We start from the raw sequence: 14,942 nt of genomic DNA on the forward strand, positions 1-14,942 counted from the left end.
GACATCACAAATCTTCTACCAAAAGCAAGCAGACACTATGGCTGCATGATCACAAGAATTTATAAAGAACGAAGATGATACACTTAATACAATCATACTTAAACATTAATCAGCATTGCAGAGTGGATGGGTTACGAAAGCACCTTATATGACATGTTTTGTTCCAGCTAAAACCCATTCACATTTAATGCTACTTGGAGATCAGCATTGCAGAAAACTTCTGAACCATGCGAATGTAACAATTATATCAAGGATTTAAACAATTATAAATTGATAATCGCCTGTGTTCTAGACAATCAAATGGACTGCATATGAACTTGAAAAGGGATATAAAGAATATATTTATTAGATATCAGCTTCGCTGTATGAATAATATAGTGTTTTAATCATATTTAATAAATTAGTTAATATTGACCCATTACCCGACCTAGCAATACCCAATAGAAAGGATGCATAAAAAAAGTAGAGCTAAGTAAGGATATTTTGTCTTGATAGATTGGATGGTTAAGCATCAGCAGACTACTATTGTTGACAATAGCTCGAACTAGTACATCCTTTGCCTCCTCGTGTTTCTTTTTTAACATGTTGCAGATCTGTATTAAGAAATATGTATACCATTAATTTATGTTCATATCCAAGTGTTTCAAATAGCTATTAACAGGATATAAATTCTTCGGAATGAACTACTTAAAGAATAATGCATACTTACATCTTCAAGTTCTTTTGAACATGCCTCAGCCTTTTCAAAATTGCTGTCATTTTCTATTTCGGAAGATATGTCCATTTCGGATAAAGAAGCGCCAAGCCTAGGGGACTTCTTATTTACCACACTTGCATGTTTACGGACCTACAATAGAGAAACCAATAAGCGAAACTAATCCAACATCTTGAAAGTACACATTTTCTAGCAGAAACCTGTTCCTCAACAGCTTTTTCCGATGATGCTGTGACGTTGTTGCTGTGTTTCAATAAACAATAAATATTAGGACAAGATTTTAGTAACCCTAAGATAAAGTGTGCAAAAAGGTACTAGAACGAAAGGACCTGTAGGGTGATGAAGCTAGACGTTTCAGTGGAGTGGATCTTGGTATTTCAGATGACTCCTGCATCGTTAGTCAAGATAAGATAATTTTGTGATTATATGTTACATGGGTTCCAAATTCCTTCATCTAAGCATACATACATGACTGATAAAACTAATAACTGATACCAAATTATAAAATGAATAATATAAGAATAAGAATAAGAATAATGATAACAATATGACAACTGGCAATAATTGGGTAAAACTACACCTAGAAAGACGTTCAATATGTCTAAGCGGTTCAAACCATTTGACCCATTCCCTTTTAAGTGACTTCTTTAACTTTACCAGTTTGACCCTTTACAGGTAAACCATGACCCAAAATACATCATTCAGAAGTCTATAGATCAAAACAGAAACCTAGAGGAGAAAGGTATAAAAAGGAGAAAAATAACCTCAAATGATTTACGCTTCAGAGTAGGAGTGCATGGTGTTTGCTTATTCATGTCAACAGAAAAATTACTCTTGGACAGGTTTACTTGCAATTCCATACCTTGATCTTTGTTTCTCGTGGATGGCAAACCCTTTGGTAACATAGAATTGAGTGTCTTTAACTTTGGTTCTGTAGCTCTACATTAACAGAGGACTGTTATATAAAAAAATAGTGGTGTACAAACAAAGAGAAGAGTCAAATCTAACATCCTACCTAGAAACTTTAAGAGTAGAAACTTCAGATATCCTCATATCAGCTTGAGTAGGGGATGTCCTATTCTTTCCCATGACAATTTTACTCATGTTATGAGTGGATGCCGTGCTTTTGACATGTACCCCAGGGTTTAGGGTATTCTGTAAGAGATTTTTGTCTGATTGTTCAATCAAACTAGATGGATGGACATCAGGCCTGACAATAATAGAACAAAAAAGATAATGCGTATTTTTACAAGATTTGCCTCGATGTTTTAATTAAAAAAATTCACATTCTTTGACAGAACATAAGATATGTCTCGTCCTTGAACCAAGTTAATAATGAATGTTGACAACTTAAAGAACATTCATTTAATGCAAGGTACGACAATGTGAAGACTTTAGATTATTTAAAGTAGCACAATGATACATTGTAGACAGCAAACCTGAGTGCAACAATACGATCTGTGTTTTGGTCACCACTCGACACACATCCTTTCTTTTTTTGGTCAATATCCTTTGCTACTGTCGTCGGCATTGGTTCATTTCTGAGTTCTGTATTATCAGCCCTATAATAATCAACAATATTAATATTATAAATAACTTAAAAATCTGTTTTACTTAAGACAAATGTAATTATACAAAGATCTTCAGTTAAAATACCAAAGTCTCACCGAGTATTGCGCATTTGACCTGTCTCTGTGCGTTCAGTTTGAACCGGTATGTCTCTGCTTAGCATTTTTGGTAGTGACCTTGATTCTACACATCTACAAACAAACTCCTCGTAAAAGCCTTAAAAGGTCTCTTTATCTTCATAACATTTATTCAAGTAACTTGCACTAAATAAATGGCTCACCTTTTTTCAAGGGGAGGGTTATTCAATAACGTGTTCATTCTTTTACTGCCAACGGAGATGACTTTTGTTGAATCGATTGATGCTGACTGCAATTTATGATCACTTCCAGTTTCAAGAGGAGGATTGCTCAATAAGGAAATCATCCTTTTGTTACCAACGGAGATGAGTTTCGAAGATTTTGATGGCTGCTGAGCTTCAGAATCACTTTCAGTTTGCTTCTTGAGATATTTTGACCGGACAGGGATATTCCCTCTTTCTTTCTCTGGGACCACTTCATCAATTGTACTTCCACTGCATAAGATCAGCAACATAGTTAAGTATAAGTCAATGGCTTGCAAGTTTGTATATCAGATTAAAAACATTTGAGAAGATTCCCAAAATTACGGATAATATTTTAAAAATTGTGCAATTAGAATCTGCACATATTCCAGTTCAAGTGACAGATTTATCATCAGACATAAGTGTTAACTACCATCTAACTGCCAATTGTCACTTACAAGTGATAATCAAAGGTAAGTCCTAAGTCAAATATTACTCGAATCAGCTAAGATTGAGCACAAAATACAAAGTCGCACCTGTCCCCTGGGTCCATATGAGGTTTGGAAATAGAATCTGCATTCCTCTTATCATTAATTTCCACAGGAACCAGAATGTTTCTCCCAGATATTATGGAACTTTCAACATGTGAATCAGCCTTGTTTGCATCATCAGTATCAATATGGCCAACAATTACATTATCATCCCTTGCCTCACGCATTATAACCTGTTGACTTTGTGAATTCATATCTACTGAAACATTTTCCAACGATAAGCTGGAAGTAGGAGCCGATTCAGCCAAAGGCCTCATATTGTCAGTTTGCTCATCCCCTGTGCACAAGCTCGCCATTCTGAACCTAGTTCTAGATTCTTCTTCTTTCCCCTTTGAAACCGTACCTTCACTTGTAGCATTATCAATTAAAAACTTATCCTGCGAATCCTGCACGACTTGCTGAACATGAGGTTCTGTAGAAGATTTCATCTCTGATGAGTGAGATTCTTGTATAGGTTCCTGAAGGTTACATGGCATTATTTTTTCAGATGAAGTGGCTTTCTGTACACCATGTTCTTTAGCATTTTCAGGTTTAAGAGGACGTCTTTGATCTCCTACAGATTGCAAGTGGGCATCCTCATTTCTGGGATCTGGATTTTTAATGTTTTCCATTTGAGTATCAACCTTTGAAATGGAAATACACTTTATTGCTGAATGCTTCAAAGATGTATCATCATTCTCAGATGCATCAACCAGTTTAGACTCGGATGTTTTGATGTTTTCCAAATGAGTATTAACCTCTGAAATGGAAACACCCCGTACTGATGAACACTTAAATGATAAATCATCATCCTCAGGTGCATCATGTTTAGCCAAAAGGTCACCAGAATCTCCATTTGAAACGCCTTCCTTATCTTTAGATTTGTTAGAGTTTTCATCATTCTTTGTCTTTTTTGGCCCAAAGTCTAAGCCTGCGAACCTATAAAAATATAAACCAGGTGACTTAGAAGGAAAAAGGTTGACATATTATAAGCAGATACACGAATACTTCAATAGAAAATAATAACGAACTCATCGAAATCAAACGAGAATGCAAAACTATCTCTTTTCGCTTGATTCTCTCCACCCGAAGATGCGTTTTTAGATCTTTCCTTTGATGTTCCAGATTTCTTTGAAGGGGACGTTATATCAAGAGAGGGCATGTCCATCTTGAAAGACGATAATTTGTCAAAATCAGCATCGATAGAGAAATCCATATCCCTGGAAGGAACAGTTCATTAGATATAATTACATAGAATTCAAATTCAAAATTGATTCAACTACAGGAGGATATAGAATCCAATCTATTATCTCTTAAATCAATAGTAAATATGCCTTTTTAAGAATTAAAGTCTGTGTTAAGAATCGTATAGCCCAAACACAATGTCCTGCAATATAAGCCCAAAAGTCCATCCTTTTCTAAAACCAATTGGTGATAGAGGGACTTCCCCTTAGACTTATATAGATACATTTGTTTTGTCCCATGACCGATGTGGGACTTTGGTTTGCACCCCCAACAGTCTGATGTCTCTCCAAAATAAAATTAAAAGCGACCATTCATGTAATATGCAAATCTGAGGTTTTACGCGCTTACATTTTGTCAAATTTAAAAGCCTTCGTCTTGCCACTTGTGGATGGTCCAAAGTCAAAATCCATTACATCGTCTCCCATGGACATCGACTTCCATGAGCCAAGAAAGTCTTTGTCGATGTCTAAATCTCCTGTTGGACCAAGCATATTACAGAGTTCATCATTTACGCCAACAAGTTAATGACAGTTACAGACATAAACTAAGCAATCAACGTGTAGATAAACTTACACATTTGTTATGTTTGCTATTTTCAACATAAAATAACTAAATAAATAACTAAATTCTCTCAATAGTATTAACTAATTAAAGACTTTATTTAGATGTTACCTAGCAGTGAATCTTTTTCTTTTGATTTGACAGGAGCTTCTGTTTTTAGTGATTCTGCCATCTGTATAGCAGATCGACAAAGTGTTCGTTAGTTCAACATAAAGCACTCAACAACATATATCCGTAAAAATCTTTATATCTCTTTTTCACAATACAGAAAAAATACATTAACATACTTAATGTTAAAGTAGTTCACAAACAATTCACCATAAGAGCTTAAGATAACCAAATACACCATAACAGATCTAAAAACTACTCTGTATTTAACTACACTGATAGAGTAACTGATTCAAACGCCTATGGTCACAATTGATCAATCATGAAGTATAACACAATATAAACATGTATAATTGTTATAAATGAGCTAAAATTTAATATTCAAAAATAGATACGAGTAAAAGAAAAGCTTCTTAAGCAAGCCCTAGATCATTGTATAATTTTGAATTTACATCATTCAGTGTAATTAACAGAAATGTAGAACCAAAATCTCTTCACAACATATAAAAAAATAGACAGCTTATTTTATGTCAAATTCACTCGCAGATAACTCAAGTTAACAGCTTATGAGTACCGTAAACAACATTATTTAGAAATTATGAAACGAAATTAGCAGAATAACCTATAGAAGCACCTAGGGTTTCAATTGATCAAGCACCAAGTATAATGCCATATAAACATATCTAATCGTCACAAATGAGCTAACAGTTTGCATTCAAACATAGATCATAACAAATCTTCTTAAACGAGCCCTAGATCTTTAGTATAGTTAACAATTACATGATTCGGTGATATTAACATACAAGTGGAACACTATCAATCGGACTATAGTAGCGATAGATATAACAATTCACCATATATAAATTGCGATTGATGTATTAAAGTTGATCGAGAGAGAACCTGGAGTATTCGTGTATCTGTTATTCTATTGTGTGATTTGGCGGTAGAATGGTTGGTTGATCTGCACGGTTTATATAGGTGTGAGAAAAATATCTGATGGTTGAAGATTGGGAGATCATATTTCCAAGTTTAAATTTACTTCTTTTACTAAAATTATCTAAACTACCCTTAACGAATGTCTTACACAAAATTTGTAAAACTTTTTATAATAATTTATTAAGGGGTATTCTAGGAAATAAACATCAAAATATAGTGAAAGAAGTAAATTTGATGTTGGCAATATCATCTCCCACTTGAAGATTAGTCACAAAGGAATAAATGAAATTTGTTGTTTTAGGGTGACTTTGGATGAAACTAGCTGGAGATGGAGCTTATAGTTGGAGATGGAGCTTATAGTTGGAGCTGGAGCTGGAGCTGGAGCTTATTTTTAAAGTTGATAGCTGGAGCTTATTATTTTTTATAAGTGTTTGGTAAACAAGCTGGAGTTTATTTTCCAGTTCATAAGCTCTACTTTTTTTCATAAGCTACTAGAAGTAGTTTATTTTTCTAGAGCTTATGATTTTCATAAGCTCCACTTTTTATGTCTACCAAACAAAGTTTATTACTTGAAGCTTATTAAAATCATAAGCTGAAGCTCCCATAAGCTCTCATAAGCTCTTACGCCAAACACACCCTTAGTTTTTAAGTTCGTGATCAAGTTTAGTAGTCTTGATTTTCTGGTTATGCTTCTTTATTATTTTAAACATATTAAAGACCTTTCTAAAAAATTATAGTTATTTAAATGTACAATATTTTCAAGCATGTTAAAAATATTTCTTTTCTTTTTTCTGAAAAACTAAATTTTTTATTAAAATAGATAAATAATACAACAGAATGCCTCATGGGCTCACGAATTGAACAAGCTAATCTATACATGACTATACCAAATTTTTTAGTACTACAACTCTACAAGTATAGTAGCATCTATACGTGGATGTTAAAATAAGAGCATAAGCTTTTAAAAGTTATCTTTTATATCGGTGATTTTTGTGTTATCCAACATTCATTTTAGTGTCATCCAACCAAGAGTTATACCTTTTGGTATAACAGTTTTTCCCGCTCAAATGAAAGGTTACAACCTTTCAAATAACAACTGCCAATATATCTGTTTTTCAGAAACGTTTTGACATTCTTCATTCATTCTAACATACATAGAAACACACATAGATTCTCTTACACATGATTTTGATTTCTTGCCTGGAAACAAAATTATTCTTGTCATATTCTAACAGGGGCGTACCTATATGGTATCCAGTGGTGGCACGGGACACCACTGAAATACACGATGTAGTGGAAATTTTTTTGAATTTTTAACTAGTGACACCACTGGATAGTGTACATTTTTTTGGGTGACACCATTGAAATAAGACATCTTTTTTTTTTTTGGCAAAATAACAATAACATTAATAACGGATCCGAAGATCAACAAGTACAACCGATATAATGAAATCCAAAACGAGTCTTACCAAACTAAACCACCTAAACTAACGATCTCACCAACAGGGTGAAAACTCGTTAATACTAGGAAATAAAAGCAAGCAAAGACTATAACATATGGACTCAAAAATACCGACAGCACTAAGACACGACCAACCAAACTAACAAGCGATGCCACAGGCATCTTGCCTCAGTGGTAGCAGGTTTACCTGCTTGTGAGAGAGACCCGGGTTCGAGTCTCGATTGCGGCGGGGGTTTTCCCCCGAATTCCTGACCTGGCTCCGCATGGAAGGGTCAAGGGTCGTGGTTTCCTCCGAGTGCGTGCGTGTGTGACTAACCTCTAACCTGCCGTTCAAAAAAAAAAAAAAAAAAAACAAACAAACGATGGTGACCAGAAGAACGCTGATCACCACCGCAACAGACCAACCAAAACAAAAAACATACGAATAAAACCGCCATCCTTCACCGCAGCCTGCCGGAAAAGTTACCGGATAAAAAATCTGATGACTACCAAAAGAGATCCACGACCACACCCAAGGCAAGAGAACGTCACCAAGAGGTCTGATCAGAAAAGATCAAACAGATAACCTACAGTAACCACGACTAAAAAAGGTCGACCGAAAAAAGTCAAAAATTACTACCCACCTCGCACCCACAAGCCCGGAGTCAGGAAACAAAAACACCGGCAGCAAACTACCCTTGAGCCAGAGTACCAACGTCACTCGTCGCCTGGCCAAAAAAGCTGAATGTAGCCGGAAAACCAAAACTCTGATGATGAAAAACAAAGCCGGCGAAGGATCAACTCAACCAGATCCACTAACAACCCAAACCCACGACGAGAAAAACCAAATAAACACAGGCGGACGAGAAAACGTCGACCTACCGGTGCTCGGGAGTGAAAATCCGGCGAGATTCAGGCAAGAAAAGTAGAACCGAAGAGAAAACACGTGAAGCAATGGCCGAACAAAAACAAAGCAGGCGACCATCATGGCTCCCCGCCAACCTTCAGAACCTGCCACGAGAACGGCAGCAAGAAAAAGAAAAGTCAACCGGAAAAACACTCCGATCGCCGGAAAAAAGAAGAAGATAAAGGCCGGACCACCGGCGAGGTGCCGGTGGCCGGAGAGGAGATAGATACCAAAGATCTACAAAATAAAGCTAGTTTGAAAAGATATAGATAAAGAAGATGAAGGTAGATCTGAAATTGAAAATGTTTGGGAAAAAAACAGAAGAAAGGTGGGGTGAGTACGGAGAGAGAAAAGGTTACTTTTGTGTGTTTTTAAATTTGGTTTGACTTTGAAATAAGACATCTAGTAGAAATTTTTTAAGGGTTTTAACCGGTGACACCAATGACTATCAATACTAGATTCGCCACTGTATTCTAATTAGGATTTCGTGTTAACCCGAGGCTTGTGAGAGGCGAAATACTTAATTAGGAAAGTGTTTCATGATTCAGGAACTAATCCAATTATCTGTTTTCATACCCGTTTCTTACATTTTATGATTAAAATTCCAACAATAAGATTATAAGTGGATGTTAAAATAAGAGCATATAAGCTTTTAAAAGTTAAGAGTATCTTTTATGATGCCAATGGGGCTTTGCCTTATTGGTAACCATGCTTGCATGGTTTTCGAGGAGACCCGGGTTCGAGTCTCACCAGGGGGTTTTCTCCACCTGCCCGTTTGGATGGTGGCGGTTTCCTCCTGGAACGTGTGATGCGATGCGATCTAACCACTAACCGTGCGATGAAAAACTAACATGCCGTTCAAAAAAAAAAAAAGTATCTTTTATGATTAAAATCCAAACAATAAGATCATTGTGTGATTGATACTTCAATTACTCGGTTAGTCTGTCGTGCCCCTCACACACAACATTGCGAAGCGCACAAGAATTCAAGTTCTAGACTGAATTTATAAAGGTCAAGTATATTCAGGAGTATTCTACTAAAAACATAATACCAAATTTTAATATCATATATTCATATCACATCTCTTTGTCCCACAAAAAGTCATTAAATGTCAACTAAGCATATCATTCTCTCATTTGCCTGTTCGTAACAGCCAAAATTACAGATGACACAGCCATGATGGAGCTGTTGGTTTTATTTTTAATAGAAAAATTGATATGGTTACTTTGTGAAGGATGTTATACCACATCGGTGGGAGGATGTTATACCACATCGGTGGGAGGAAGAAGTTGGAGATGAATGACTTGGTTATAAAAGGAGGTCATGGGCATCATTTCAACTTGCACCAATCAATACAAGTATTTGATTATTTCTTTCTTTCTTACCCTTGTTTGAGAGTTGTATTAGTTAAATACTTTGGAGAGTGTAGTTGGCTTAAGAGAGTTGTCTATGTCATTGTAACAATTTGTGATATAGTGTATTTCTCTCTTTGGAGGCCCGTGGTTTTTCTCCTGTTTTGGAGTTTCCACGTTAAATTCTTGTGTTGTAGATTGTTCTTATTTCTTTACTGTTTTTCATTGGGCTGGGTGGTGGGAATTAGTGAGGCCGTAATTTCCCAACAACTGGTATCAGAGCGTCAGGTTTGACGGGGGTCTCGATTATAGGAGTCGGAGTATGATCTGTGGTTGCCACGGGAGCGGATCGTCCACATCAGAAACGAGTTCTATTGATCGTATAGGGTATCTGGTTAGACAATATTTTTTCTGATTCGGAGTAAGTGGTGTCTAGAATTTGTAGTGGACCGGGTGTTGGATTTTCCAATTTAACGGATCCTGTGCGCCACTCCACTACATCTGTCGGCTAGTCGAAACGTGAGCAAAATCAGAGAAAGTGTTGTTTATAGGATACGGATACGATGTCGAAGTTCAGTCCGATGAGGTTTGATGTAGAGAAATTTGATGGGAGGATCAATTTTGGCTTATGGCAGGTTCAAGTCAAGGATGTGTTGATTCAGTCCGGTTTACACAAGGCTTTGAAGGGTAAACCCACCCTTGTTTCCGGCAGTGATTCTAGCAAGAAGTTCGATGAAGAAGAATGGGATGATATGGATTTGAGGGCGGCAAGTGCGATTCATTTGTGTCTTGCAAAGAATGTACTTGCAAATGTGCACGGGTTATCAACGGCTAGGGAACTTTGGGATAAGTTGGAGCAGTTGTACCAGGGCAAGGGCATCTCAAATCGGTTGTGTCTTAAGGAACAATTTCATACTTTGCGTATGGATGTGAGTTCTAAGATTTCAGATCATCTGAGTATTCTTAATGGTATTGTTTCGGAACTGGAGGCTATTGGAGTTAAATTGGAAGATGAAGATAAAGCTTTGAGGCTGATATTATCTTTGTCATCGTCCTATGAGCACATGAAACCTATTTTGATGTATGGAAAAAAAAACTCTGAAGTTTGAAGACGTTACTAGCAAGATCCTATCTAAGGAGAAAAGACTGGAAGGTAACGGGGTCTCGTCATCAGAAAGTACGGTACTGTTGTGTTCGGATAGGCGGAAGAGAAACTCCGGAAAGAATCTGGTATGCTGGAGGTGCGGGAAAACTGGGCATGTAAGGGTTAATTGTCCAGGTGGAGCTAATTCGGCAAATGGCTCCAAAGGCGCTAATGATGTCTCCGTTGTTACGGAGAGTGACGAATTCCTCTGAAGTCACATCATTCTCATGGTGTGTCCGCGCCACCATGGAAAGGGATGTTCGTTAGCGGTTCCACAATTGCACATGGGCACTGGTTTGGCATTGGTGCATGTTGTGTGGTGGAAACTAATGTTTAAGCTGATGAAACTTCCGGGAAAGCCAAACGGGGAAGTTGCACCGTAAATGTTCAGCTGGTTATTCAACATGTGCCGAGGTGAAACTCTTAGAATGGGATCTTCTAAGTGGTTATTGTGACAACCCGGAAATTTCCAACTAAATTTAAACTTTATCTTTATATTATTCCAACACGATAAGCAAAGTTTGTTAAGTTAAATCTCAAGAATTTTAAATTGTGTTCATGCATTCATTATAACCTCGACCAAATTCCAACGATTCACGAACCGTTATATATAAATAAATATGTATATATATTATAACTTGAGAATATTAATAAAGTATTAAACGTATAATACTTTACATGAACGTATTTGTTTCAATATGTTTATCGATGGAATTAGAAGATAATATCAAATGATTAATTTATCAGATACATTGTGATATGATTACAGGTCTATGTTATGAGGTCCACTGTGATTTAAGAAATCTATTCTTTTTTACAACATTCAGAAAATGGTAAAGTGATTTATAAGTAAGAACGTGAAGTGTAACTAACTTAGATGTTGGATATCGACAAGTAAGTAACTCGACATTTTTCATTAAGATGATTTCATACGTTTATTTAACCTTTGAACTTTATCCCATGCTTCACCAACAGACTGTAATTTAAAAACTTAAAACCTATTATGAATATATATGATTCTACTTTTCTAAAACGTTTTATAATATAATGATTTCCATTATTTTAACCTTTAAACAAAATGATTCTTAAAAATATATTTGGCTTTGGAAAACAAAATTATTATATTTATTTGATTTAGTTTCAAACGTACAAAAACGTTTTCAGTTTAAAAAGAACTTTATTATTAAAACGTATATAACTTTTATAAATATCTAGAACCACTTTTGACAACTCATTACTTAACCAGTATGATAAAGATAACGATATTTATATTTTATTTTATTAAATATATATAACGATTTAAATTAATATTATATATATTTATACGCGTATTATACGTACATAGTTTTATACTTTTACTATACTTAAACTTTACCTTTACTTTATTTTTTACTTTACTTTGACTTTAATAATTCACTTTAATAATTCATACTTTAATAATTCACTTTAATAATTCATACTTTAATAATTCACTTTAATAATTCATACTTTAATAATTCACTTTAATAATTCATACTTTAATAATTCACTTTAATAATTCAAAAATCTATTATAAATAGAATTCAATAGGTTTCATTATTTCATAGAAACTTGAAAATATTTTTCTCTAAACTCTCTCAATCGATTTACATATATATATTTACTCCGTATTATTTCAAGATATTATTAGTATACATAAAATATTACGTCGGAGTGCGGTCCGGGTGATTTCGAAATTGTTTTTCGAGTGGGATTGGATTAAGGAAATTATGGGTTATAGCTACGGAGGTAATTGGGTATGGTTCATGGGTATGCTCATGAGGTCAATATAGTGTTTATCATCTCCGTTGCATCTACGTACCTTTCCTGCAATATTGAATCTCAATATTGATACGTGAGTACTCATAATTTAACTTTTACATACTAATAGTGTATCCCTGACTAATGCTCGAGTATATAGGATTATGCATGTTTGTACTTTTGATATTGCCTTTAGTTAGATTATGTTGAATCCTGAATTAGTTATATATGCGACTGAGATAAGGTATAAGATATGCATGTCGTTGGAAAGCTAGCGAAAAATTAAGAACTTTTTATTTAGATATCGAATGATTTCAATGAACGGATTTGAAGTTATAGTCCATCGAATTTTTGTATTATTATTAAAAATGATTATTATTATCGTCATTATTATCGTCGTTCTAGTTTTATCTTATTATTATTATTATTATCTTTATCAATAAAAGGATTTATCATTAAAAATTGTTTTTTTTATTATTATTACTATCGTTATTATCATTAAAGTTATATTTAGTATTATTATTATTATTATTATTATTATTATTATTATCTAATTATTATTATTATTATCTAATTATTATTATTATTATTATTATTATTATTATTATTATTATTATCATTATTATTATTATCATTATTAATATATATATCATTATTTAAAAATGGTTATTGTTATTATTATTATTATTATTATTATTATTATATTATCATTATTGTTAATAATGTCATAGTAATTATCATTATTAGTATTATTGTAATTAAAACTAATATTAATAACACCTAATTATTTTGATTACTATTATTATCATTATTATGAGCACGATATAAAAGACGATTAAAAGCTATTAAACGAAACGATTAGGAAATAATGAGTAAGAGTATCATGATGAAATTAAAATATTATAAGATATTGATTTAGATAAAATTATCGTTCTTATTATTTTTATCATTACTATTATTATTAAAAGTATCGTTAGTATCAAAACTATCATTTTAACAAGAATTATCATTTTAACAAAAATTATCATTTTAATAGAAATATCATTGTTACTATAAAATATCATTTTTATTATCATTTTAAATAGAATTATTATTTTAAAGATAATATTAAAAATTATCGTAAATATTAAAGTTATCATAATTAGAATTATCGTTTTATCATAATATCACCTTATTAATTATAAATATTGATATTTTTATAATAATAATTATTATTACAAAATAATACAACTTTTACTTACTAACATTATAGATATTATTTTATCAAATAAATATGTAATACAAACATATTTTACTACGTGTAATAAATTACTTTAATAATACCTATCATATTATCTTTATGATATTAAATGAACCCTATAAATTTTATTACTTAATATATATAAAAGTATATTTTATTATATAAATTTTAATATAAAATTTTATTTATTAATAAATGAATTATATTATTTACTCTAATAAATCTTTTAAAAATATTTAAAAATATAAAACGACGATATTTAAAATATTTTATAATCATGTATAAATTTTGGAAATCATTTTGAGTCAAATTGACTTTTGTTGACTTTTGCATATTAGTCTCGAGCATTAGGATTGTGGTACACTATGACCTGACCTAATTGTTAGACAAATATTGACCAACATATAATTATATATAATTAATTTAGGTTCGTGAATCTGAGGCCAACCTTGCACTAGTTCAATGACGTTATATGTATTTTCACTACGAAATACAGTATGGTGAGTTTCATTTGCCTTTTTACCCTTTATATTTTTGGGCTGAGAATACATGCGCAATTTTTATAAATGTTTTACGAAATAGACACATGTAATCGAAACTACATTATATGGTTGAATTATCGAAATCGAATATGCCCCTTTTTATTAAGTCTGGTAATCTAAGAATTAGGGAACAGACACCCTAATTGACGAGAATCCTAAAGATAGATCTATTGGGCCCAACAAGCCCCATCCAAAGTACCGGATGCTTTAGTACTTCGAAATTTATATCATGTCCGAAGGAGGATCCCGGAATGATGGGGATATTCTTATATGCATATTGTGAATGTCGGTTACCAGGTGTTCAATCCATATGAATGATTTTTGTCTCTATGCATGGGACGTATATTTATGAGAACTGGAAATGAAATTCTTGTGGTCTATTAAAATGATGAAAATGAATGATTATGATAAACTAATGAACTCACCAACCTTTTGGTTGACACTTTAAAGCATGTTTATTCTCAGGTATTAAAGAAATCTTCCGCTGTGCATTTGCTCATTTTAAAGATATTAATTGGAGTCTTTCATGGCATATTTCGAAGAACGTTGCATTC

The 14,942-nt window shown here is 33.4% G+C and overlaps 1 protein-coding gene across 1 annotated transcript; it reads right to left on the reverse strand.

The window, feature by feature from the left end:
- Positions 1–4: 4 nt before the first annotated feature.
- LOC139861363 (uncharacterized protein At4g18490) lies at positions 5–6,022 on the reverse strand. Its single transcript, XM_071849739.1, has 16 exons — positions 5,948–6,022; positions 5,051–5,111; positions 4,727–4,853; positions 4,165–4,353; positions 3,140–4,072; positions 2,565–2,855; positions 2,383–2,475; positions 2,155–2,277; positions 1,731–1,925; positions 1,480–1,654; positions 1,045–1,103; positions 916–958; positions 710–847; positions 481–593; positions 144–233; positions 5–41 (listed from the first exon to the last, which is right to left on the reverse strand). Exons 2-15 carry the CDS (start codon positions 5,109–5,111, stop codon positions 191–193), a joined length of 2,583 nt encoding a protein of 860 aa, XP_071705840.1. The 5' UTR covers positions 5,948–6,022; the 3' UTR covers positions 5–41; positions 144–190.
- Positions 6,023–14,942: the final 8,920 nt, after the last annotated feature.

Source organism: Rutidosis leptorrhynchoides, chromosome 8, assembly GCF_046630445.1.
Source record: "Rutidosis leptorrhynchoides isolate AG116_Rl617_1_P2 chromosome 8, CSIRO_AGI_Rlap_v1, whole genome shotgun sequence".
NCBI lineage: Eukaryota > Viridiplantae > Streptophyta > Magnoliopsida > Asterales > Asteraceae > Rutidosis > Rutidosis leptorrhynchoides.

What these genes read in the sequence shown, in the direction of transcription:
- LOC139861363 (XM_071849739.1), bottom strand. Translation starts at nt 5,111, where the DNA reads ATGGCAGAATCACTAAAAACAGAAGCTCCTGTCAAATCAAAAGAAAAA. An exon ending in GGTCAAATGCGCAATACTCG is followed by an intron (nt 2,278 to 2,382) that starts GTGAGACTTTGG and finishes TGATTATTATAG; the next exon opens with GGCTGATAATACAGAACTCA. An exon ending in GATCGTATTGTTGCACTCAG is followed by an intron (nt 1,926 to 2,154) that starts GTTTGCTGTCTA and finishes TATTATTGTCAG; the next exon opens with GCCTGATGTCCATCCATCTA.